The sequence below is a fragment of the Alnus glutinosa genome, chromosome 6 (genome assembly GCF_958979055.1).
Source record: "Alnus glutinosa chromosome 6, dhAlnGlut1.1, whole genome shotgun sequence".
In the NCBI taxonomy this organism is placed as follows: Eukaryota; Viridiplantae; Streptophyta; class Magnoliopsida; order Fagales; family Betulaceae; genus Alnus; species Alnus glutinosa.
Genome location: NC_084891.1, coordinates 21,858,091 through 21,884,519, shown reverse-complemented (window position 1 = coordinate 21,884,519; position 26,429 = coordinate 21,858,091). Strand labels below are relative to the sequence as shown.

The following is a 26,429-nucleotide window of genomic DNA, read 5'->3' as shown; positions in this document are numbered from 1 at the left end:
TATCCAACATATATTATACAATAAACTGATACTAGTAAAAGCAAAATATTTGATATGATAAACCACCCGCATTTCAAACCAAACCACTTCAGGCAAAGATGAGAACCAACAAAAACAATAACCTTAACAAACAAAGGACGCAAATCCATGTAATACCACAACATCGCATAATGCCCCTGACAATCCACGGCATGCCCGATGTGTTGCCCTGCGCATGTATGTGCACAGCGGGGTCCTCGTGTACCGGTTCAGCAAATTTTGCATCAACTCATCTTCCCAGTAGAAACCTCCGGGATGATTCTACAATATTACATTAAAACGGGATGAGACTGTCACACTACATACACTTAAACATAAAAATCATTAACATGTTAATATTGGTTCAATTTGAGGCCAGCATTTTTTTATGAGTTCATACCTTTCCTAGGGGACACTTGTAGAAACGTCGCATGTAGTTCCTTTTTGTTCTTGAAACGAGGAGTCTCATGGGTCCAGCACCACATGTACAGTTCACCTTGACGTCCATGTCTACTTGATAATACATTAAGAAAAATAAGAAAACTTGTAAAACAAAATTAATACGGGTACAAAATTGTACATAAGAGTATATTTTATTCGAAATTAACCAAACACATGCGTAAAACCACAACCATACGTAAATAGTTTTCCCAAAACAAAAATTCACTACTTGTACAATATAATTGCAATTTTTTAAATTTTCCGCATTCTAGTGTCCATGACGGGTATCCCACATTGCTTGTGCAATGCCTTCTCTAAATTGAGCCATTTCAACGGAAGCTGCTTGGGAGAAGTCATAATGTCCTGAATTTGATGGGCCTGCATCATCGTTGTTGCCATAATCATCTGGCTGTTCACTCATGTCTGCCTGATCGACGTCCATTTCCGGTTCTGCTGCATCATTTTCGCTGAAGATTTCATCATTCGGATTGTGTACCCCGACGAAGTTGTGTAGCGTGCAACATGCCAATATAATGCTCGGTTGACGCACTAATAAGTACACAGGGATGCCATTTAATATACGCCATCTCCTCTTCAATCTGGCGAAGCAGTTCTCGATGATCATTTGCAACGATGAGTGCCTAAAGTTAAATATTTCCTTGTACCCACGTGGCAACGGCCTGTTGCGATAAGTGTTGAGATGGTATCTCTCCCCTTTATATGGAGACAAAAAACCCCGCGTACATGGATACGCTGAATCAGCCATGTAATAGTGTCCTTCATAAATAATGCAATAAAAATGTCAATATAGAAACGGACAGAAGGAAAATGTTTGATGTATACTTAAAGGCATTTTGACTACAAGGTACACACCATCTGTGGGCCATTCAAAACCGTTGTCACCTGTAATAGCATCCTTAAATACGCGACCATCGTTAGCTGTTCTCTCCCAGCCAACGTACACGAACGTGAATAACATAGCGAAATCGCATATTGCCATCACGTTGTGTGTGCACTCATTTTTCCGGCCACGAAAGAGGCGTTGGTGCTCGACTGGGATTTCTGCCTTTATCTGTGTGCCATCGATCGCACCAATACAATCCTATCAAAATATAGAAATAACAAAAATAATAAGTCATAAAACCGGGGCATTGTGTATAGTATTTGAAAGGTGGTATTAATATAATATTATTGTGTTACAGAAGGACATAAATTCACCTTGAACCAAGGATAATATTTGGGATCACCGCTTACATGTGGGTGCACCCCAGTCCTGTGACGAACTTTAATGTAAATCCTCGCTAGATGACCCACTGCACCAAGCACCGTCTGGATATAGCGGTTTATTGTCTCAATGGAATGTTGAAAGCGATCTGATGCGACCCGCTGCCCCTGGCAGTGGCCCATAACCACAAGAAATATAGCCACACTTTCCTCAACCTCAATGTTCCTCGTACTCCTCATGAGTTGGCGCTCCTTCAACTCAGTACACAACGTTATAAACTGAGGTTGCTCCATACCGAACATTTCCTTAAACAGCGTTGGGTTACCGTTCAGCATGCACCTTATATACATGGCCCCTCGTAATGGCAAATTGTGTGCCGGCATTTTGTAGTTTTCATCGTCATCGTCATCCGAATCTGATATGTCTAGCACAGCCAATATCAAATTCATTTCGTTATCAAATTCTTGTTCACTATCCTCATCCATGGCGTCGAAAGGGATGTTAGATCCATCCATCCTACCAACGGACACATTTGAGTTTAATACAGCTTCAAATAATGTGTACAACATACCAGCAAACACAAATTCATTTTAGTTATTGTCACATATGCACATAGTAAAACACATATCACCAATCATACCACACTGCAATAACTAAAAACCAAAGTACATTAAACTAACATAATTGGTCCTCAAATAGAAGAACACATTGCATCCCAATATAATTGTCTCATACTTAATACCTAAAATACAAAACAAACATAAATATCCCTCAAAGTTAAATACAAATACAAGTATCTATTTGCAATCTTATCCTGCCTGTCAGTCATCAAGGGGCTTCTGCTTTTTTAGTCAGATCAATCTACGTGCTCTTGTCATGCGGATCCACGCGGCTTGAAGTTGTTCATCCATCAGGGCAACTGTTGCAGCTACGTACACATCGTCACTAATCTCATGCTGCAACTCGTCCAGGAAGTCGAGAGCCCGATCCATCGGGAGTGCGAATCTGGCAGTGCTGTGCTGGTGTGTGGAACTCATATCCGACTGATCCCGCCGTAGCAAGATGTCTTTCCTTGCCTTCTCCATCTCCCTTAACTTATCGTACATAGCTTTCTTCGAAGCCACCATCTGGCTTTTCGTTTGCTTGGATCCTTTTTTGCCTGAGGATCCTTTTCGTGTAGATCCTATATTGACGCCCAGTCCAATATCCCGCGCCAGGTCAGATGGTGTATCCTCCACCATCGGCTCTTTCCCCCTGCGCCTACCTCCACCAGATGAAGGTCCACCGGCCTCATCATCATGAGGACTGTCGAGGTCAACAAATGCCTGTGACGGATAACCGTTTGCTCGATCCGTACGACCAGCCCCACCACTATGCACGTGCATACCCTCCGTCTGCATACGGTGCATGAGACGTTCTTCCTCCTCGGCGGTAGGCGGTGAATGTGCGGAGGATCGGCGGAGAATGCCCGTTGCAGTTGATCGATCGAAAAGGATCCCCAGCTGCTCATAGTTACGGCACCCCTTTGACTTGAAGCGTGTGATTCTATCATCGACCTACGAAAACCCGGAAAAGGCACTCAGTTTACATTTAGATGTTTTCCATGATTTCTATAAAAGATTGATCACACTGAGGTCATTTGGGATAGAGCATACCATCTTGGCACGCTCCCATTGCGTCGGGGTCCCGCTGATGGTGTTTAATACAGGGTCCCACCCGAAACCAGTTTCATGATTTAATAGGCTTGAGGAGAAGTCTGTGTGGTCTTTACGGAACTTGTTGTACTTCGTCGATAACTGGCTAGGGGTAAAAACCCTAGTGGCCCTGCATTCATTTTCTCGGTCAGATCCACCCATGTATTTTTGGTCATGGTCCCTCTGACAATGGTACCGTTATGCACACATTCTAGAAGAAGTTCGAGCAACATGTCAGCTTCCTCAAGAGTCCACTCAATTCCCTTTCCTTTTGGCATGGCACCTCGTTTTCTATAGTATAAAGTGGAAAAGTAAGGCCATTAGTGACAGCGATGCATTGAGGGGGATTAGTGTACTTTTCCGTTTAGGTATCACTAATTAGAAATTCTAAAATTTGGGAGGCTACATTGTAATTTTCCTTATTACATTTTGTACTTATGCATATTTTTGGTTATTAGGATTGCTAGTCAATTGTTTTAACAAAATTCAACTATAGGATTACACTTAAACAGTGGAAGTAGCAAGTAATTTGTAATGCAGGCTTATTTAAAATTAAATTAATTACAGTCTAAGATTCCAATATACGCCTATAGTGCAAAAGTTATAGACATGCATTATTTGTACAGCATACATTAAGAAACAGGTTGTGAGACATACCTTTCGAATATGAGATGTTTTTAACGCGTGAAGAAAACACTGCTTCTTGCTTCTCGTCGAATATGGCTGTACAAAGTGTAGCATGAATTTAAGACAACATTCAATTTGAATAGGCCTTTTTATAGAGAAGTGCTACGTAATTTAGTTCAAATGGAAAAAAAAAAAAAAAAAAAAAAAAAAAAAAAAAAAAAAAAAAAAAAAAAAAGGTAAAAAAAATATTCAAAAAATTTAAAAGTTGGAATGGTGTGTATATGTGTATAAAAATGTCATGTGTATAAAAATATCATTTAATCCAATCTATAAAATTGTCATGTGTACAGTATATGTGAGAAGTACACGTTTTCTTTTTATTATTTGCAAGGACAAAGTTGGAAGAGTGAATAAATAACTAATAAAATTTCTAAGTTGAATAAAGTTTCTCCAACACAATTTGAAAGAAAATGTTGTCCACACACACACATATATATATGACAATGCAAATCACATTTTCAGTTGTCCTCCTATATAATTTTATATAACATTAAATTATTTAATTTAATTGTATTAAGAGAAACAAACAAATTAAAAGATATATATAATTACTCATGCAGTGATGCTGTTACATCATTATTTACAATAATTAAATAAGTCTTGAGTAAGAGACAACCGATTTTCATAAAGTATTTTCAGAGAGCTTTTAAATCTACCACAAAGTTATAAAAAAAAAACACACACATTTTTTAGTAATGTTTTGATTGATTAGTTTGTGGTTTGTTGAAACAATTTGTGCCAGTTTGAGTGTTTCAAAAACAATATTTTTAAAATATATATATTTTAAAAATATGAGTGTCTTTTACATAAAAATGGAACTCATATAATGTTTTGATTAGTTCGTGGTTAGTTTTTTTTAATTTGTGCCAATTTTGTTATAAAGTTAACAGTGTGTCAAAGATAAATTTTGTTAGCTTAAAAAATTTGTTACGAATATGAGTGTCTTGTTTAGAACTTTGATTTTGATAGTGTTTTGGTAAATTCAAAGTTATGTATTATTGTGCATATACTTATGTTTTTGAACTTTTCTTTTTACCTATTTTCTGTGTGTATTGCCAACCAAGAAGAAAAGAAAAGAAAAAATACAAATAAGGAGGAATATGAGCATCTATTGTTGTGGACAGTAAAAACCAAATAACTTTTCTATATTGATCAATGGATCAGCTTATGCTTTCTTTTTTGTAGTGTTTTGTAAGTAATTAGTTCCTACCATGGTTTGAGAAAATTTGTTTTAAGTAAATAAAAATCGAGTTGAACTTGTTTTAAGTTGTTAGATGTATAGTATGCGAGTTGAACTTGTTTTAAGTTCTTGACAAAGTTCTGATTAATTTGCTTTAATTTTTTGGGTTTTTCTGTTTTCTACCAGTCTACACAGCTTTTTGATAAACCTATACTTTTGATATACCTTTGAGTTAAGTTAAAAAAAAAAGGGGACAGTTTGTAAAAATTCAACAAAAAATATAATAAAGGTTGATATTCTATGATATTTTTGTTTTTTTCCTTATGCAACACTTTTTGGAATTGAGAGTGAAATTAATAAATTTTAACCGTTCAGACAATTATAGCATAGATGTTGGAGTCTTGTTTTTTTTTTTTTATTCAATTTTTTTTTTTGTTTAAGCATCGATTTAAGACAAATTCTTTTATTTTTTTAGCAAAAAAACAATAACTTTAACAAACAACTCAAACTTATTTTTACTTTTTACCCCTTTGGCCGTAAGTCCTAACTAAAAAAATATGCACCTTTGTTTTAAAAAAATTCATTCAAAAAAACTAGTCAACATTATGACGTGGAGGATCGGAAAAAAAAAAAAAAAAGGAGAAAAGGTTTGACAATTATTACCGGAGTGATGTGTTAAGCAAAAATCACCTCCACGGAAATGATTTGGTGAACAAAAAATGAAGCTGGAATACTACTGGTATGAGATATTTTGTAGCTAAAAAAATAACAGATCAGTTTAAAAAAGCTGGAATATGCACCTTTGTTTAAAAAAGCAGGTTGTCCATTACAAAAATAACAGATCAGTTTTCATGCCGGACCATTAGGTGATGGGAAAAAATAATTTAACGTAAACGGAAAAAAAAAAAAAAAAAAACACAGATCTACCAAATTATGCAGGAACTCGTATGAGAAATGATCTAAAAAATCCAAACCAACAAACAGGAACAACATTGTAACAATAACAACAGAATATACAAAAAATAATAAAATCATAATAAATCCCCTTAACAGTCCCTGAAATACAAAGTTCTTGTGCAAATTACAAATAAAAAATGAAACAATAATCAACAATAACAAACTATGAAATTGAAACTAACCCTCCAAGACCGTGTTCTTGGACCGACCACGTGGACTGTCTTCACTGGAGGAGCTGAGTATTGTTGGGTGTTGGAAGCTATTGAGGAAGAATATTTATCCGAAGAAGAAGGCTTCTCTGAAGACATTGAGGTTCTACCTTCCGATGCACGAACTTATAGCCAGTTTCCGTCCACTGTGCGAGGCCGTCACTCACAACACGAAGCCCAAAAATTGTAAGGTTAATGTATAATAAATAGATTAAAAGCAAAAAACTCAAAAATCACCTACCTCTCTGATGGGTGAAAGACCCCAATCTATACAAATGCCGGCGAATATTGCTACAACGAGTGGAAGGAGGTGATGGAAGCCTGAAAAGCTCCCTGACACGCTTCTTTTCAGGCAATAGTAACACGATGGTTTCACGGGTTTCTTGTTCGGCAGGAGGAAGAGAATGGGAGAAAATGAGAGAAAGGTACAGGTCATGGCCGTTGAACAGAAATGGGATGATCAAAATTATGAGAGACACACGTCGACCATGCAAGGTACAGGTCATATAATCTGGTGCAAGCAATTTATGACAGAATCGGTCTTGAAATTGTTATTGTCCTTTTTTTAACCGTTGGATGAGAAGCCCCTTTCATCGTGTGGTTGATACATAGACGCGCAAATTAAACATGGATACGCACACCACACAATTCCACTTTTCTAACTCCAATTGAATATATCAAGAAAATGGGGAATTATATGCTGTGGCACTCGAATGAAGAAGGCACATATTGAACGGTTCAGATGATAAATAAGCTACAAATTACGAATCTAACGGTTGATATTAATTAAAACCATAACTACCCTCTAAGCAAATACACCATTAGAAAATAAACCCCAGCTGCCCCCATAATGATGCATCGGTCCACGAAAAAGGCGAAGACACGCCTCTCATAACGGGCAATTGTTGGGTGAGGTCACTCGCACCTTATAGAACCGAATGGACGGTCAAAATAATAGGAACTTTACTGGTCTTATAATCTAACGGCTGTTAATCACATAAATTATGGAAAACGGTGTAAATGTTTTACACCCAACCGAATTCCAATGCACCGACAAATCTGACGAGTCTGAGCATATCTCGTAACAAGACAAAAGCGGGATATTTTGTTCAAAAAAATAAACAGAATGGAAGCCCCAGTTACGTTATAATGCGGGAGTGGTTGGGTGCACGCGGGAATGTACAAATGCATCTGGCGGACAAGATTTATTCATCTGAGATCGTGTTTTAATCAACGGTCCTTACAAGCTCATACTGATGCTGAACGAAAAAACGAAATACACCCAATATTTCTTCTGCCTCATCGTCTGAAGACGCGGGTCCCACAACGTTAAACAAAAAATGCTGGTAATAGAGCAGCAATAAATGCTTCCAAAACAAAATATTCACGCCTCCGATCATCATGGACACCTTGAAATACAAACCGATTTCAAAAAAGCGTTCGGGTTTTATTCAGCATGGATGCGGGTGTCGGGTTTTCGAATAAACACCCGGTTCGAATACACCAAAATATTCGAACCAAACACACTATAAATTTAACCAAATTTTCAATATTTTTCCAAATAACATGTGATATATATGCTGGCTATTCTCATTATTATTGTCGCTTCAGAGTCAATTGTTAACACTAGAACGTGTGTGTCGTACCATTTTTGAAGTATATTAACTCCAAAAATAGCCGAAGCCCTCATATGTTGACAAAATTGGTTATCGTTAAAACCCATAACCAGTGGCCATGGTTATGATTAGGAGGTATACGTAGTTGATAATGCAAACGTTATAGGCTCGAATCAAGTATATAAGCTTATTATTATTTACATCTTATTTTATTTAGTCATTTACCAATTTCATTTCAACTTATGAATTATGATTCGAATTTCTTTTTGGTTTATTCTTTTTTGTAAAAAAAACTTTAAAGAGCATTAACATTTTTACTCGAGGACGACTAATTGAACGTGTTGGCCGGTTTGGTGGCTGCTTTGAAGGCATTGGTGCTAGCCAGCTGTAACTTGATGTGGTTTCGACCATCTGGTGCTGTCATTTGATGTGGTTTGGACCGTTTGGTATTTGGTTTTTTCCTCCTAGGGTACTTGGTGTATGGGGAGAATGATAACTGGGGGCGCCCCCAGCAGACTTTTTTTAATAAAAAAATAGTGTTTTAATGAAAAAGTAAGTTCTCATCGGAACTTGCCTTTTTCATTTAAAAAAATCCCTTTTAATCAAAAGGGACGGGCAGGGGCCGGCAAGTTGGCCCCTGCCTATCATTGCTCGGTGTATGGTCATACATTTTGATGCATGTTGTGATTTCTATGCTTGCTGGTTTAGTGGTTTTGATGTAATTTTGATGTAATTTCTATGTATTTGATGTAATTTTTGTCTGCTGGATAACTATTAATTTAATCTTTGAAATAAAACTGGTTATAGCCAAGGTCTTAGGATCGGGATCGATTTCAATCTGAATTGACATTGTCAATACCAAGTCAATACAATAGTTAATCTTAAGGATAATTTGAGCCTAATCACTCGCAAAAGCTTAACAAAAGCTGGAATGACAATCTGTTTAATCTTCAATACTATGTTAATTCAATCTGGATTGACACTGCAATAAAGTGAAAAAGCAGTCCAATTATTTTGGTCCGTTCAGATTTAAATCGTAACAAAAGCATAAAAAACAGATCAGGAAGTATCAACAGTTGAAAAAAAAAAAAAAAAAGTTGTTTACTGAAAAGTTCCAACAAATAACACGATTGAAAATTCGAATTCAAGATCTTTTACTCTAATACTATATTAAATTACCGATAAAAATAAGTAAATTTAATGATTTAATGAATTCTTTAAAGCAACGAAATTCTCTTCCAAGACTGCCTACTTTTTATTATTATTATTATTATTATTATTATTATTATTATTTTTTTATATATGTCCACATAAAATGGGATAAAGAATTTGAACTAGTAATTTTTGTTTCATGAAACGTGATCCTTAATCGATTGAGCTACCCTTTGAGGACAACTACCTACTTTCAAGCCAAAGGGTATGTACCCACCTTTTTTTTTTATTTAATTTTTCAATAAAAAAGACATAATTATGTTATTTTATTTGAAAAAAGTACGTAAAACAAAAGATTGGTAAAGTAAAGCTACAACATTCTCACAATAAGTAATTTTATAAGTATTTTTGTGAACATGGCTTTCAAGAATAATATGACGGTTTAAAATTATTATTTGATTAAAATTTAATAATATTCAACTATAAGATTAACAATAATTTTAAAAGTTAATTTTTAAAAGGACACAAAAATAACACATAAGTAACTTTTAACATTGTTATTATTATTATTTTGAGCAGTATTTGAAATTCACGTCCAGTAGTCAGGTGGGCAAAGGATGGCAAAGCAGAGGGACATTTAATAAACAGTTGAGTCGTCCACCTGCCCGCCAGGCGCCAGCGAAGAAGGAAAGAAATGGAGTAGACGACGAGTAGAGAGCACAGGCTACCATCCACGGCACATTCACAAAAATGGATGGATACCCTTTATGACCCATCATCACACACCTCTCTGTAGAATCAAGGCTAAAAGATACGAGAGAGACGGAGATAAGACGCATACATGCGCGCAGTGGTTCAATTCGCAGCAGCACAGCCACAGCCTGACAGCCACAGCGTCCAAATATGTCTTACGTAGAAAGTAAAAGCGAGCAGAAGAGAAGAGACTGATGGATTGACCATGTCTTGTCCCGTCACCATGGTCGTGATGATTATCTAGATTGATTAAAAGCTGACATACTCTTGAAGATCCTATCCGTCTCGTCTCTCACGCGCCATTTCGAGAAAGAAACCGTGATCTTCTTCGGTTAATTCGAGGCATAACTTTTAATAATACAAAATGATTCTAATGACTTAGATAATTAGGGTAGGTTGACAAATTTTTACAGGTTAAATAGTTTGAACTATGGTTGGCTTTTATATATATATATATATAGTATGTATGTATTTATATTTATTTATATTTTAATATGACTTGAATTCGATATGTGATATAATAATAAATAATTTTTGATACGGTCCGTGAACCTAACATCAAATCAATACAAATTAGAGGGTTAGTGTTGATAAGTTTAACTTGTTTAATTAAATGGATCGGGTTAGAATTGACTTATATAATTTTATATTCATATTTTGATATGAATTGAACCCAAAATGCGAACTGACACCCCTATAAATAGCTGTTACATACAGATAATTTTTACTATATTTTATTTAAATATTACTGCTACTAGTCATTCCAAATGGAGAGGTCGGGGTGGGGGTGCATGCATGGCCCCCCCCCCCCCCCAAATTTTTTTTTTAAAATCCTTAAAAAAATATTTATTTTTTAAGGGTTAATCATATGTTGACCTCGGCAAAAATGAAATTCAACCTTTCAAAAAATTTATTCTATTAATACAAACTAGATTACGTAATAGAAAGGAAGATGAGTTTATAGCGATCATCTGCTAATTTATATTGAGAATAAAATTGTTAAGAATTTCACTACAGAAATGATAATAATAGATGAATTTTATTCCATGAAAAACCGTTGTCGAATACAATTAGAAGGATATACAAATTTCTTTTTTGGATTTTTTTTTTACATGTTTATAACAAACTATAACATTTTTGTATTCAAAATAAAAGATAATTTTATAGATATGTAACTTTTGTATAGAGTTATGACTTATAATTTAGTATGATGTTAAATTTAAGACTAGTTTACTTTTATTTTATATGCGTACGCATATAAAATTTCTTTGACTCAGCCTGAGAGAGGTCCTTTCTTCTACTAGGATTTATGATTATTACACCAAATCCCATGTGATCTCAAGTGGAGGGCACTCTCTTTGGAGGAGAGTGGAACCGGAGATTTCTTTCTTACGTTTTTTCTGTCACACTGGAATAATTTCTCTCCTTCTCTGTCAACTCCTTCGTCCACATGTGAAACACAACACAACCAGAAGATAGGAACCCTAGCTGGTAGGAAAAGAGAGAGCCTGATCTGGTTTTGCGCAGAATAGGGAGCTTTTACTTGCAAAGCTGTTGTATGTTTTTTCTCAAAAGATCTTGTTTTGCAGTCTATCCAGCATCGGACATTGTGTTCCCATAACCCATTCCCAGACTCAAATGTTTGAGGATTCTGTGTTATGTCCATGGGTGCTTTGCTGCATTGGGTTGTTGGATATAGAGCTCTTTCGCACATATTTTTATGAGTATTGGAGAAGCATGCATGGGTGCATGCATGCATGCATGGCATTAATTGCGTACGTGTTATTAACTTCCTTTTTCGTGTTTTCTTTTTTTGGTTGTTTTCGCCGGGGTAAGGTGGGTTGCAAAGATTGAGTAGACCAATAAACTGGTCGATCAATCAAGTGAAAGTCCAATCTGATATACCAGTTGATGAATGTATACATTGATAACTTATTTTAAGAATTTTTTTTTTTTTTTGGTTAAAAGTGTTTTGACTAATGACTATGTTGAGACAGTTTTTGTGTGGAGAAATGCTAGAAATGCACCCCTCATCCCCCCTTTATCTCCCCTTTTTCCTTAAAAAAATTGATTTTAAGGAAAAAGTTGTCTCTAATGTCACATCAAAAACAACTTTTTTCTTAAAACCAATTTTTTTATTATAAAGGGAGGATGAGGGGAGGATGAGGGGTGCATGTGTAGCATGGCTCTTTTGTGTGTTTGAATGAGTATTCTTAGTTTTTGAGGTCACGTAAACGAAGGAAAATTAGATAAAAGAAATTGCCGGACTGGGATGGCGGAGATATAGCTCCGATGCCAAAGGGCTTAAAGAATTGAATTTAGTTAGAGAATTTGAAAAGATTTCTTACCTTTCTCTCCTTCGCCAATATGTATTAGTTGAATATTGTTCAGGGTGGCCATGCTGGCCATGTCATGTCATTTTTCATACCTAGTTTAGGTTGTAAAGTTGTCAAATTCGTTATGCTTACCAGACATGATGAAGTTTTGAAGCTTAGTTTTCCCATGATTTAGGAAACTCATGGTAGAATGATGACACGTAGGTACTATAAGCTATTATATGTGACATGTCCATATCTTGGGATCCTCGAGAGATATGGTTCAAAAATCCCCTCTTTTTGGTGTAAGCCTTGTCAAATTATTGTCAAACTCAACGATTAGTGATCAAAATTTACCATTCGTAATCAAAAGCTGTTAATGGGCTTCAATCATGAATGGGTTTATCTAGGTGGACCTCTTGGTACTTGACTAAGGAAATGGGCTACGTATAGGGCTCGATTCCCAACAGACATGATATAAAGATAAAAGATGTTTAATTTTTTTTTGTGAGTATTTTGTCTTGAAAGTAATTTGTTAATGTTTTTATTTTTTAGTAAGAAAAAAAAAGGGGTGGATTAACAAACAACAATCATGATTTGAAGGATTTCTGCAACTGTAGTTTGCATAATTCAACTGTAGTAGTGTGCATAATTGACTTGTCATTAGCACTCTATTCTAATTGACTTGTCCTTATTTACTGTAATGCTTTCCCAGCAAATCGTTTGACTTGGAAACTGTACGTATACACTTCCAGGAAATTAAGAAATGCACATGGTATTTCAGTTCAGGAAATTGAACAGGGCACGAGGTTGATAAAGAGACAAATTTGTAAGGGCTAAAGACTAAAGAGTACCCTAGTAAAAAATAACCAAAAAACAAAGAAAGCCTTATACAAGAGACAACTCAGACAAGAAGGCAAAGAAAATGTGAGTTTGGTAATAATCTATAGGACTGCATTTTGTTTTTAGCAAAAAAAAAAAAAAAAATTATATAATAAACAACTCAAACAAAAAAAAATACACTCAGAGAACAATTAGAGTGGGCAACTTTTTTACTTTCTCATAAATATTCATGTTTGAACAGCCTAGCTTTCTCTTTTTCTCAAAAACTTTTGAAATTCCGAGTCCCCATGCTTCTTCTTATTCTTTTGAATTAACGTAACTGAGAGGGTAAAAGATGTGAAGGCAGACGAGATGGTTAAGTCACATTACTAACACTGTTTTCTCCGTACTTCCCCCCACCACCTTCTCTCAAATCAGTCCCCATTCTTCGAACAAGAGAGAGGCTCAAGTTTTTGGCGTCTACTGTTAACCCTAGGCTCCAACTGAACACCTATTCGGATTCCGGAATGTCAGTCCTTTCTGATTCTCATTTATTTCCCCCTACCCTCTCTTTTCACCCATATATACCCCCACTATCCATCGCTTCTTCCTGCACATTTACATCACCTCAAAGCCGCACCTCCATGCCCGTCCTTTATTTCTTAACATTCTCCTGCTCTTTGCTGCTCAACAAACTCCCCCCCATGGAACCAAACATATCTCTATCTGAGAGCCCTCGGAGGAAACTCCAGCTCCATAACATCCACCGCAAACGGTAGGTTTTTGATGGTGCTATCCTGACTGAGCTATTTTTATTCTCTTTTTTTTTTTTGTTTTTTTTTTTTTTCTTGACCTTGCAAGACTTTTTACTTTCTTTCTTATTATTATGGCCGCTCTCTATTCTGTTAGCGTCTATAATTTTCATTTTTGTTTTGGCCAATCCTCCCATCTTATCCTTTTTAGTCTATCCCTTCTGAGCTTTGCTTGACGTGCATGTAACTCTAAATGTTTGTAATTTGTATTATTTCAATCAATTTACTATTATCAGAACTTTGAAGGTTATGATCTCTTTGTCTGGCGCACGTTTATATACATGTTGTCAGTTTTCTTACTTAAAGCAATCACCAGCAAACAAGTTGGGAGTTGATGATCGATCTTCTATTTTCATGATCTCCATTATGGGATCTTTGTGTAATTGTGGTTTCAGACATGCTCTCCAAAGTTTTGCAGTGAATGAGCTAAAATATATATGAGCAGTTTGTATTTTCCTTGCATTTGGCTACTTTTCTATGTTTCTGGTTCACTTGCAGTCATAAAAGTTCTCTGTTTGCAAGGTGAAAAAGTAGCGTTAAGGCGATGGCTTTAAGAACTTGAATAGAAAAAAAAATATATATCGCCAAAATGTTGGTAGCTATCAAATAAAAAGAAAAGAAAGGACGTACGGAATAACCTTGAGGGCATGCGTGTTGGTGAGGAAATGTTTCTACATGTTGAGGTTGACCATTTACTCCATGCTAGCTGTGTCAGAATTAAGTTGATGATGCTAGTATTTTGCCTTGGGCCTGCTGTTGTCAAGCAAATCGATCAATCCAACAATCTTGAGGTTTTTGTTTGAATTTATGAGCCCTTGTAACATATCTGATAGTAGTAGAATAATTTGAAGAATTCCGAACCACTCTCTCTATGTTAGGATAGTTCAAGAAATCTAAAGTCTCTCAACAAGCGACAATGGAATCATGTTTATTCTTCTTAAATGCATTGTCTTAAAAAGACTAAGACAACCATAAAAGACTAATCCTACTCAATTACTACTCCTTGCTACCAACTTGTGTTTTATCTTGGGGATAACTTATTGATCAAATATATAATGACAAGGAAAAAAGGGTAACTAAATATCAAATTAACTAAGACTATCTGTGCACGTGATTACTCATCCCAAGTCATCCGATTGTCATGCTCATTTCACTCCTGGGTAATACTATAAGTTCTTTTTATGTCATTTCAAAAATAATTTAACTTTTAAAGTTACTATTTGAATTCTAATAGTAATCTATTAGATTTTGATCCTATGTTGATTTTAAAATACACTATTTTTGGAGGACATAAGAAAAATTTTAAGAATTACTCTCCACTCCCTTGCTTGGGTTTAGGCTAATACCTAACAATGTGTGTTAGAAATAGTAAACGAAAGCCGTAAAACAAAATGCTCTTAAGTTGCGATACAACGTCGTTTTCCTTAAGAAATTATTTGCTCCCATCAGAAAGGTATGCAAAAAGGTTACAGCAAATATTTTTCCAGGATACAATGGAGTTTATAATTCTCTGTTTGTTTAATTGCGTTTTGCACTAACGAAAAATTAAATCCGAATACTTTTAGATTTTTCTATTATAGTAAGAGTCAGACATAGACTTTGTAATTTAAAAATACAGAAGGTATCAGAAAAGCTATTCAAGATAAAAGAAATTTTGCTATCTCTTTTAATAATCACTGTACAGTAGTTACTTCTGTATTTTTCTGATAACTGGACAATAGTTACTTCTGTATTATATTGAAAATAACTGCTAATCCAATCGTCTATAACTGCTTAAGTAACAGTCATAAATTGCTATTTTAACACACTTAAATCTGACCATCAAATCAAATAATTGTCTATGATTAGTTAATAATAACCATTAGATCGTTATTAATTAATCTCAACCATTAGATCAAATGTGATTTAACCTTACAATTTATTTTAGTGATGGTCTAGTAAATCCAACCATTGGATCTACCTAAGAAGCATCCTATGGTTTAGATTAAACTACCAGATCAATTGATCATGACCATCCAAAATTGAAAGGTCATGATTAGATCGCTTTGATGCTTAAGTGCCAAGTGCGCCATTAAAGCATCACTAACGTCCTACAGCCCACTGTCACACACGCGTGTGCATGTGCGTTCGGTGCTTCGCACCGTACTAGAGTATACATCTAAGCATTACTTTAAATGTTTAAAGTGTATTGAGCCTTATAAATGCCAACTCTTTTTCCCATGTAAAACTATCTTTATTTAATGCTCTTTAACACGTACATTCCTTTTAAATCATTCCTAAGATACAAAATAAATATATATATATATATATATATATATATATATATATATATATATATATATATATATATATATATATATATATATATATATATACATTAATTTTGAAAATACTTTAACAATGTGTACGTATAAGAACAAGTGAATTTGAAAAGGGAACTTAGGAGGAGCAGATGATGGCCGGCTTCTAAGTGTTTACACGCAGCATGTGCATTCGCTGGTAGTAATGTTGACCTTTTTGGCGTCAATCTCGTGAGCATTAAATAGTTCTTGTAACCATGCACAGGTCACATTCTGGATGCAGGTAACCCATGTTCAAATGACAGTAAATTCTCACGAAAAGTGATAAAAACTAAGTAAAATCACTTGATGCTTTGGTACCATAGAAAAGAGGGTTGCGTAGTTCAATGAATCTCCACATTCAGAGACTAACTTGGCAATAACATGCAAGACAAAATTCCTGCACAAAACAGTTTCTGAGATTCGCAAGTTCATTTTTGTATTCCATCACCCTGCCAACAAGACAGGGAGAGGATATGTACATGAGTTTGACACATTATGAAACGTTGTATAAAGAGTTCAACATTCCTTCTATGGCTGGTAAATGACGTTTATTAATATTTACAAACCCAATCATCATTATAAAAAGGGAACTTGATTCTTATGTATGGACAAGCAGAAAGGGGGAAAACTTTCAGCATCCACCACCAGCAGTCTCATATTGATTTAGAGCAGAAATCCATGACCTTCGGCCTGCAGAAGATGATCGCTGAAAGCCTGATTTTGAGCATTTAGTCAAGTGACTCCGCAAGTTTCGGTTTAAAGTACAGGGAACTAAAGAACGACAAACGTCAGGAACTTCCTTGCAAAGACTATAGTTGATTTTCATCGATGGGAATCTACGGAAGCTCAGGGAGCGTAAAGAAGATCCTAGAGGGGAAATTCGGGAGCAACGAAGCTCGCGCTTGCAAAATGGGGTTTCTAGTGAAGAGGGCTCTGGTTCTTCCCCTGTACACGTGCAAAATGATAGAGACAAACTTGTTCTGGCGATCTCCTTGACAACTGGTCTAGTTGCAGGAAGCTTGACAAATGAAACTATGCCATGCCGGCAGAGAGGACACGCTATTGAGCCCGGGGGACCATTAGCAACAGTTGAGGTGCAGTTTGTAGAACAAAGGTACAAGGCACACCGGGTGCAGAACTCATGATCACAACCTGCACCATGAGACATGTTATTCTGTCAGTGCTTAATGGATTTATAGTATAGAGCAGTAGCATACTAAGTGTAGATGTTAAGGACTGAGAGATTGGCATGACAATTTCGAAATAATATTTAGTAGGTGGCTGCCATCAATAAATCAACGAACAAACAAAAGATAGGACCATGAAGAATCCATACATTAGGAAGAAAGAGAGTTTAAATTGATATATATAGAGAAATATAGCTAGATTGAGGACAAAGAAAGCAAAGAATAAAATAAAATAAGGGTGTAATACTTTGGAATATTAGGAATATGTTGCCTAATTCACAAATCTGCCCAGGACTTAAGGATTCATGTTATATGTGGATAAATCAACAAAGCATTGAGCATATGTACCTTAAAGAGCATGCTATGCATGGTTAACGTGCATTTTATGACTTTAAATTTCAGACTACTTCTGTAACTAATAAAAATCACATGCTACTCTGTAGCTGCTTTAACTGAGTTTGTTTTCAATGTTACATGCTGAGCTCTCACACACTCTCTCTGTGGGTGATAGATGTGATTTTGATTGACAATATCTGATGTTTCTGTTAAGATTTCCAATATAATTTCAATAACTAGTACTACCACCAGCACAGCAGCGGCCACCTAATCAGCTCTATAATCATTAACCGACAATTATCAAGAATGCTTTCACCTAACATGCCACCACCGCAACACTACTGAACCAAACCTCACTGTCTACCCTCATGACCCCTATAGCACCATCATCTTCCATACTAGTACGGCCACAACTTGTTTATATAGCTAGATTGGAATATTGGAAAAGAGGTTGGTAAAAGATTCTGCATCTATTTTCCACTGTAATCTTCTGGCAACCAGACGAACCATAATAGTAAGATTCAGCTACAACCATTTATCAATAAACAACAATCAAGGTTAGTAACACACTCTTTTCTCATAATTCTATATCTCTAGCAGTTTGGATATGTTAAGTACATAAACAAAGGGAGGGAAAAAAATTCAAGGGAAATTTTGCTAGATTTAAAGGTTATCTACCTTCTGCAGCTACTGAGCACTTTCTTTCCAAACAGACGACACATGGATCTTGACAAGTGGGTAAAGATTCACTAGTCCTCCATCCACATTCTCTGTAAATGGTGCCCAAAACGAAAAAATGGGAATAAGGTTCAACTTATTGACGTGTTGCTATCCTTTTCCACATCACAACTTGATGGCATAAGTGCATTTCAACAATCAAAAAAAAAAAAGAAGAAACAGAATAAAAACATATGAAAGCAGATGAGATTTGACGGCATTTCTTAACTTCTACAATGAGCAGGCCGAGTCATTAATAACTCGACTATGGAACTATCATGGTATTTCAATTAAATTGTTGATTTTTCTTTAACCACATGCATGCCTTTGATTCGCACAACAGGTAAATTGGCCTTAAAACCATATCTCTTTAAATCCAGTGGCTTGAACAAGCAAACAAAAGCCATCTCTGTATGGCCAAAAAGACAACTACTAACTTCGCCAGGCTGAAATATAACTTATAGCTGTAAGTTAGCTTGGAAAGACATTACATATTAAGAAAGCCTAGTCTGATCTTTTCGTTAGAAGAGGTCATACCGGATCCAACATAACAATGACAACAATAAAAATGGAAAGGACTAGAACCAACAGAGGCAGTACAAATTAGTTAAGAGTTAACGGTGGGAAACAATTTCAACTCAAACATTTAATTAAGGTGAAATGAAAGAAAGAAAGAAAACAACTACTCTTGGAGCCTAGGGCGTAAGGATGAGTCAAAATTCCAGAGAAGACTCTTTAAATAGGAAAAGTCACGCTGAATTGAATTTGGGGCATGGGAGTTTTTATTCATGATCAGTAATTCTAATACATTCTTTTGAACTGGTGTGGGCCAACTCGCAATTTTGAAACCTCAGAGTTCATGGCCCAGTAACATCGTTCAATAAGGTAACCCAAAATAGCAAATAGAACAGTACAAGCTTTACTCACCTAGCAATTCTGAAAATGCTCATAAGGGGAAGAGATAGATGTGGTGAAGGAAGAACTTGGACCAGGCATTCTGGCTCTGCGCTAAGGATTTCCTCAAGCCAAGTTCTATGCCATGAACGTGCAACCATCAAGGGAGTCCATCTTTGAACAGAAAACAAACAGGCATAACTAGACAATTCTAATCATGAAGAGAAAATAACATCAATAGTGCTTAAACCAAATAAATGCTTAGGCTGTCCTCAACTGAGTCTTCATGATGCAGTATAAGACAGAGCACCTGGGCATCCAATGTTAGGTTATGTTGCAATTGTTTCTTTCATTATAAATGGCAGCATAGATCCATCATTTAGAGTGGATTCATTGAAAATTGATGCATTCAATGTCACCAATACACTGAACGATCCAAGCACATTTTTAACACGAAAATTCTAGAGACCCACAATTGAATTTGTAAACTGACAACTAAATGTATTTAATTTGATCCTCAATTGCATAATGGAGTTGCAGGTTCTCTGCTACCAAAAACCAGAATCAACAAATCTTATTATAAGACTACTACAAACCTTCATCATTGTTACCAGTAGGACTAGCATGAATGCAAATATTACCACAGATATGGGGTTAAGAGGTGCAATTTTAATCCACAAGCATATTCCAAAAGCCAATCACAACAATTAGGGCTGTATTCGAGCGGAGCCAAACTTGGCTTGTTCGAAGTTGGCTCATTGAAAAATTAATCTAAACCAAAAGATTAAAGAATCTGAATGCTTAAAAGAAAGTGAGAACAAATATTAATTTGTTAACTCACAAGAGAAGACACTCGGCATGAAAAGGCACGAGTCAACTTATTTTTATTATAAAAAGACCTGAGCTTCTCTTTTTATAGAAGCTCAGTTGTCCGATTTAGTTATCCCTTTCTGATGTGGGACCGTATGAAGGGAGGAGCACCTTCCTTCCCATTTTAAAAAACTTCAATTGTGGGATTCTCTTAGCCTTTTCGATGTGGGATTTCAGACTTGTATAAAGGGAGGACCACCCTTTCGTTGTCTTCTTGTGAGACCTTTTTTCCTTTCCTGTGTGGGATGTCATTAGCACACTATTACTAAGTCTTGCGTATCGACTTTACGCAACACCAATTAAATGATAAGATAAAGAGTTAAATCCATTAAAGCACTAAATCCCATATGTAAATGACGTCTCACACAGTGCAAGACTTATAGTAATAGACACTAATAGTGTTATATAATTAATATACTTGGTGCATATTATTTATGTAAACAATATATTATAATGTATAGTGTATAGTGTATAAGTATAATGAATAAAATATATTAATTGTATATATGTAAATACTATATGTTAATATGTAATGTAACTGTACTTATATGTATAAGTATAATGAATACATATGTTAATACTATACGTTAACATACTTGTATATGTATAAGCATAAGTATAAATGTATAATGACTTAATGAATAACATATAAGTATAATTAATATGTATATGTGATACTTATAATTAATAAGTACGTCAATATACTAACAATGTATAAGTACAACACATAAGTGCTTACATATAGTACGCTTACATATAAATATAAGAACATACTAAAACATTAGTGTATACTTAATTGTATACTTCACATATGGTATGTTAACTATATGCTTACATAGATATTATATAATAATGGATAGTTAGTTACAAATTTATGTGAATTATGTTAGAAATATGTACTTATATACCATATCTATTTATGTTATACTAATATAGTAATATACTATATGTTATATCTAGTTAGTTACATATATGTACATCCTCTATAACATATTTATATATGAATGAGCCTAACGAGTCGAGTTGAACTTGTACAAGCTTTGTTCGCAAGTCCAATCCTGCCATTTCAGCTTGTTTAATAAACGAGCCTGAAAATTTATTCAAGCCCTATTCATTTAACAAATGAACCAATCCTGAGTTGAATTAATCCGAGCCGAGCCCAAGCTTGTTCACGAGTGGCTCTATTCATTTACAACCCTATCAACAGCGCATGAGGAATGTAGATCTTAATTTAATTTGAATACAAATTGATCCCACTTATAATACCCTACAAGTCAAAGTATCTACTCTGGTAGAACTTCAGTCCATCTTTATAGCCAATATAGCATAATTCAAGTAATCACATCGTAGCTATTTTTATATAAACATATGTGTTTATTTGATCAAATGGCAATGGTAGGGTACATAATGGGGGATCTTTCCCTATTCCTTAAACCCCTGACATCGTACATGGAGGCAGGGTCTGATCCTAGGCCTCTAGTAAGACACATAGAGAGGTTACAAACCAAACCAATTGGCACCTTCTGCATCGATAGGAATAATCTGAATGCTTATTAGCAAGTGATTTTTCTTTCTACCATTTGTAGTGGTAGTGCCAAATTTAACAAACATTAGTAATAGCAAAGTTTCTTGAGCACATAAAGCTTACTGTCAAAGACTCAAAGCTGTGGACTCTCAGTCTAAACAGACTTGAAATTTTCAAAAGGACAAAAATTCACCCTAAACGTACATAAATTTCCATGATATATCCCACCAATGCATACACAAGCATAAACACGGACCCATATCCAGGGTAATCTAAAGTAGAAATAAAAAAGAAAACAATTAGAGCCTCTTTATGAGGTTTATAACCCCCATTAATATTTTAGGCAGCACATCATGAAAAAAATCATTATCTTGAATAGGTCTACTATAAAAAGGTGGAATCATCTAATCACCAGCAAAACAAAAGGGTAAAAATATTTTTTTAGAAGTTTTAGAGGTGTCTTTCAACATATTTTCTATTTTGATAATAGCTACTGATTATAAAATTTTCTGATTCACAATGATGGATTTGTGTCTCACATGGTTTACAAACTACTAATAAGGCCTTACAGGACATGCCAAACAGGCCTTTATTTAAAAAATTTCAAATGAATAGGGGCTTTTAAAGCCTAATTAAATAACAGATGAATAAAGCTTACAGCCATAAGAAACAGAACAATTGCCATTTGAAACTAGTATACTACAATAAAATCATAAGAGGTAAAGGCATACCCATTTCCATTTTCAGCAGTCAAACTGGCACCCTTGGTAATTAAAATCTGAACCAAAAACAATGAAAATAGAAAACTTCAGCATAAATACCAATGACATATTCATAATCGGAGTTATTAAGAACGTACTTGACAACATTGTGCATTTCCACCGCATGCTGCATAATGAAGAGCTGTGCTTCCAGCACCTACAAGTGACAATAATCAAACACTTTTGAGCACGTCTTCACTTTTAAGTTTCAGAGGTAGCCCTTTTCCCCCTCTTTTGTCAGTTTAATTCCTGTACAGTCTGTTCTGTAAGGTTAATTTTTTGACTTTAGACACTAGAGATTTACGATATCACACTATAATAATTATGCTATTGCTCTCTGCACTATAGCAGGAAGGCAACAGACAAAAGTTTATACAAAAATTTAAAATCGAGCTTGAATTCCTTTCACCATTTGATCTAATTCATAGAACCATTATATGACACATGAATCTATCATATTCAGTACAATGCTATTGAGAGAGAGAGAGAGAGAGAGAGAGAGAGAGAGAGAGAGAGAGAGAGAGAGAGAGAAAAGAAAAGAAAGGGCAAACAAAATTTGAATGAAATGCACCAAAATTTTCCATTATTTATATATATATATATATATTTCAATTAAATTAGACCACAAAACTTATGGTCCCAGAAGTCTTATACAATTTAATGCCAATGATGGATTATACTTTAGATATGATTTCTTGTGCATAATGATTCTAATTATCAACATGGTTTTAATTCAAATATAAACATGGTAGTTATTTTCAGTTTATAAGCCTCTATAGAAGAACAGGGCAGGAGTAAACAGGATAACTGTAAGCGGCAGGAACTGATAGTACTAACTATAACTCATCTCAGTTAGAAGAATTATGTCAATCAGGTAAAGGCTTAGACCATGAAAAATGAAACCTTGCTTCACCTTAATTGTTATTTGAACAAGTAAAATTTATTTCTTAGTCCGAGTGCATAAAAGAAAAGGAGACCACCATGGGGATTGGATGGAGGAACCTATGGCCAACAGCAAACAGAAACACCCAACAGAAGTTGCAAACTACAAAGATATTATACTCTTACCATCCAATTAGAAACAATCCACATTTGCTGAAGCAAATAGTCAGCAATGATTATCGACCAAAAAGGCATAAGCTAAAGGAGTTACCTATTAGATCAATAGTGGTTCCATCCTCCTCAGTGATCTCAGAAAGAGAAGCCCCCAAGTCCAAGAGCAATTGCACACTCTCAACATGCCCATTCAGAGCTGCCATGTGGAGAGCAGTGATGCCTCCATCAGCAGGCTTATTAATTACCTGACAGAGAGCACTGGTGCAAGCGATGGAACAAGAAAGTAAATCAAAGAAGCATACTTGTAAGCGAACTTAAAAGTGCTAGAGGACTTTGAGATTAAGGTACCCCTCATCAAATTCTAAGGTTGATTCTTCACCGCCTGATCTTTTCTGTAATATATTCCAGATATTGGGGATGCTAGGTATGTAATCTGCAAGGAGGAGACGAATGCACCGAGAATGACCATTCAAAGCAGCTAAGTGGAGAGCAGTACCCCCATTCAGATAATCCGCTTTGTGAATCTAAATTCCCCACAAATTTGTCATACACTTATCGCATAAATGTTCTAAACCACTCAAGGTAATGAAATTTGGGAAAAGGGCTGGGAGTAAAAATCTTACATTGGCTCCAAAAACAACCAGAATCTGAACGACTTCCCAATGACCATGCTGACAGGCTTGCATCAAAGCAGTCTGTTCACAAATATAAAGAATACAAATCTATTAGTTCCTAAAGGAATGAGAATAAATTTTGATATCAAAATAATGCAAGTCCTCGAATAAAAATTTGAAAAATAAAAAAGTCACCTTTTTCGGTCGGAGTGTCAAAATGACAGGGAAACTTAAATGGCTATCTATATTCAATGGCGAGAACAAATCAATCAAACTAGAGGATCAATATTACCTGACCACGATAGTTCCTGAGATTAATATCAACTCCAGACTCGAGCAAGAGAGAGACTATCTAAACACAAGGAAAAATACAATCACATTAAAATTAGGCTTAAAACTGTTAAATTAAAAAGGTAAAAGAAAAGGCTCAACTTCAACATCTCTTTAAGAATAGTTTCCATCCTAAATTAAGTTATATAATACCTCATGGTGGCCCTGAGCTGCAGAGTAATGGAGAGGGGAATTACGAACACCAAAAGTCGAATATCTTGCAAGACGAGGATTATATTCCAATAATTCCTTGGCTTCTTGAAGGTCCCCATCTCTTGCTGCCGAAACTAAGCGCTCCCCGGATGCCGAACATCCGAATGAATTCCCCATAATGCTAAGAAACCTCATGGCCCTCGAAAATTATGGAATAAAACAAGCGAGATTTCTTCCTAGCTCCCGTCCTCAATCATTAAAAATGGACTATACAAATGACATTGATCATAACCTATCCGAGAGCTTACATAAAGAATTTGAAGGAAAAGTGAAAAAGCAATCCTTAAATCTCTTCGCAAAATTACTTAAACCTACCAAACTAATAACAACCCAAAACAAAGCCTCTCAAAGACATACATAAGAATTGGTTGTAACGGTCAGAATCCCACTAAATCTTTGTTCCTAGCGAGAGAGAGAGAGAGAGAGAGAGAGAGAGAGAGAGAGAGAGCTGCTGTTCTTATTTTGTTATGCACACACGCACTCTATTTTGGACAAATGAAGAACAACCCACTCTGAAACTACCCATTAGAAAAAAATGGCCAAGATGTGATTGTTTATAGATTACTTACAAGTCCTCGTTAACTTCTAGAAACCCAACAAACATACATGTTGCAACAAATAACTTTAAATTCCTTTTCAACAAAATCCTATATGTCAACAACCAATAGCAGAATAGCTAATATCTCCCAAAGAATCCTAATCTCTGATATCCACCTCTGCATAACCCCAAAACCAAAAGAGTCACAATTTATTATCCCCACTTCCAAATTTTCCCTCAAAAGTAAAAATTCCTCAATACCCTTTTTCAAATACCCCAGGGGAATCAAAATATCCAACACCCACTTCCAAATTCTCGCTCAAAAAGTAAGAATTCCCAATACCCATATCCAGATATACCTCCAAGGAATCAAAATCTGCAATCCCAATATAGCATATCTCTTATGTTGGAGAGATTAATCAAACTTTACAAGAGAATTGACCAAAAAATATGTACTGCATAACATATATTGCTTAGCTGAAATGTGCCTAAAATGAAAAAAGGATGAAGATGAAGAAATAAGAACAGTAGTGTGGGCGTCTGGGCGATGTTTTATTGGGGAGAGGGGCTTCTAACAGCAACCTCCTCAACCAACAACATCCTGCAACAAAAGCGTGTCTCTCATGCTTGGATAATATTAGCCAATCATGTGTTGTTCCTTTCTCTCTCTCTCTCTCTCTCTCTCTCTCTCTCTATGCGGTGGGGAAATTCCCGAGTCCTCACCGACAGGGTCAGCTGACTCGGTTATCCTACGGCTCATGCGCCTACACTCTTTTTGTTTTACTTCTTTTCACCGGCATAGATTGACTTCAGACTTGGTTCTAACTGAAAATAACGACTTTTTTTTCAAGTGTCGGATTATTACAAGCACAACAGGTAATTGTTAATATATGTGAGATAATGTTGTATTTGCAGAGTTTCTATAAAAGTGAAAATTATTTTCATGTTTTAGAGTGTGTTTTATATTTTTGGATGTTTGTTAATATTTTTGTGAAAATTTTTACTTAACCCTATAAACTTTCATTATTTTTCTAATGTCTTTTTCAAAGTTTAAAAACTTTTAATTTAGTGTATCGGACTTCCAAAAAATTCATTCTCGTACTCCTCCGTTAGAATTTTTTGTTAAATCCTAAATGAGGCCGTTGAAATTCTTAAAATATTCTCT

The 26,429-nt window shown here is 35.4% G+C and overlaps 2 protein-coding genes across 2 annotated transcripts; both read right to left on the bottom strand.

The window, feature by feature from the left end:
- Positions 1-727: 727 nt before the first annotated feature.
- LOC133871617 (protein ALP1-like) lies at positions 728-2,169 on the bottom strand. Its single transcript, XM_062309041.1, has 3 exons — positions 1,678-2,169; positions 1,333-1,561; positions 728-1,236 (listed from the first exon to the last, which is right to left on the bottom strand). The coding sequence occupies exons 1-3, from the start codon at positions 2,167-2,169 to the stop codon at positions 728-730; spliced, it is 1,230 nt and encodes a 409-aa protein (XP_062165025.1).
- A 14,452-nt stretch (positions 2,170-16,621) lies between these two features.
- LOC133870471 (probable E3 ubiquitin-protein ligase XBOS32) lies at positions 16,622-25,971 on the bottom strand. The gene is made up of 10 exons (XM_062307601.1): positions 24,667-25,971; positions 24,476-24,535; positions 24,193-24,264; positions 23,918-24,093; positions 23,667-23,827; positions 22,612-22,670; positions 22,484-22,530; positions 19,391-19,531; positions 18,425-18,516; positions 16,622-17,375 (listed from the first exon to the last, which is right to left on the bottom strand). Exons 1-10 carry the CDS (start codon positions 24,859-24,861, stop codon positions 16,855-16,857), a joined length of 1,524 nt encoding a protein of 507 aa, XP_062163585.1. The 5' UTR covers positions 24,862-25,971; the 3' UTR covers positions 16,622-16,854.
- Positions 25,972-26,429: the final 458 nt, after the last annotated feature.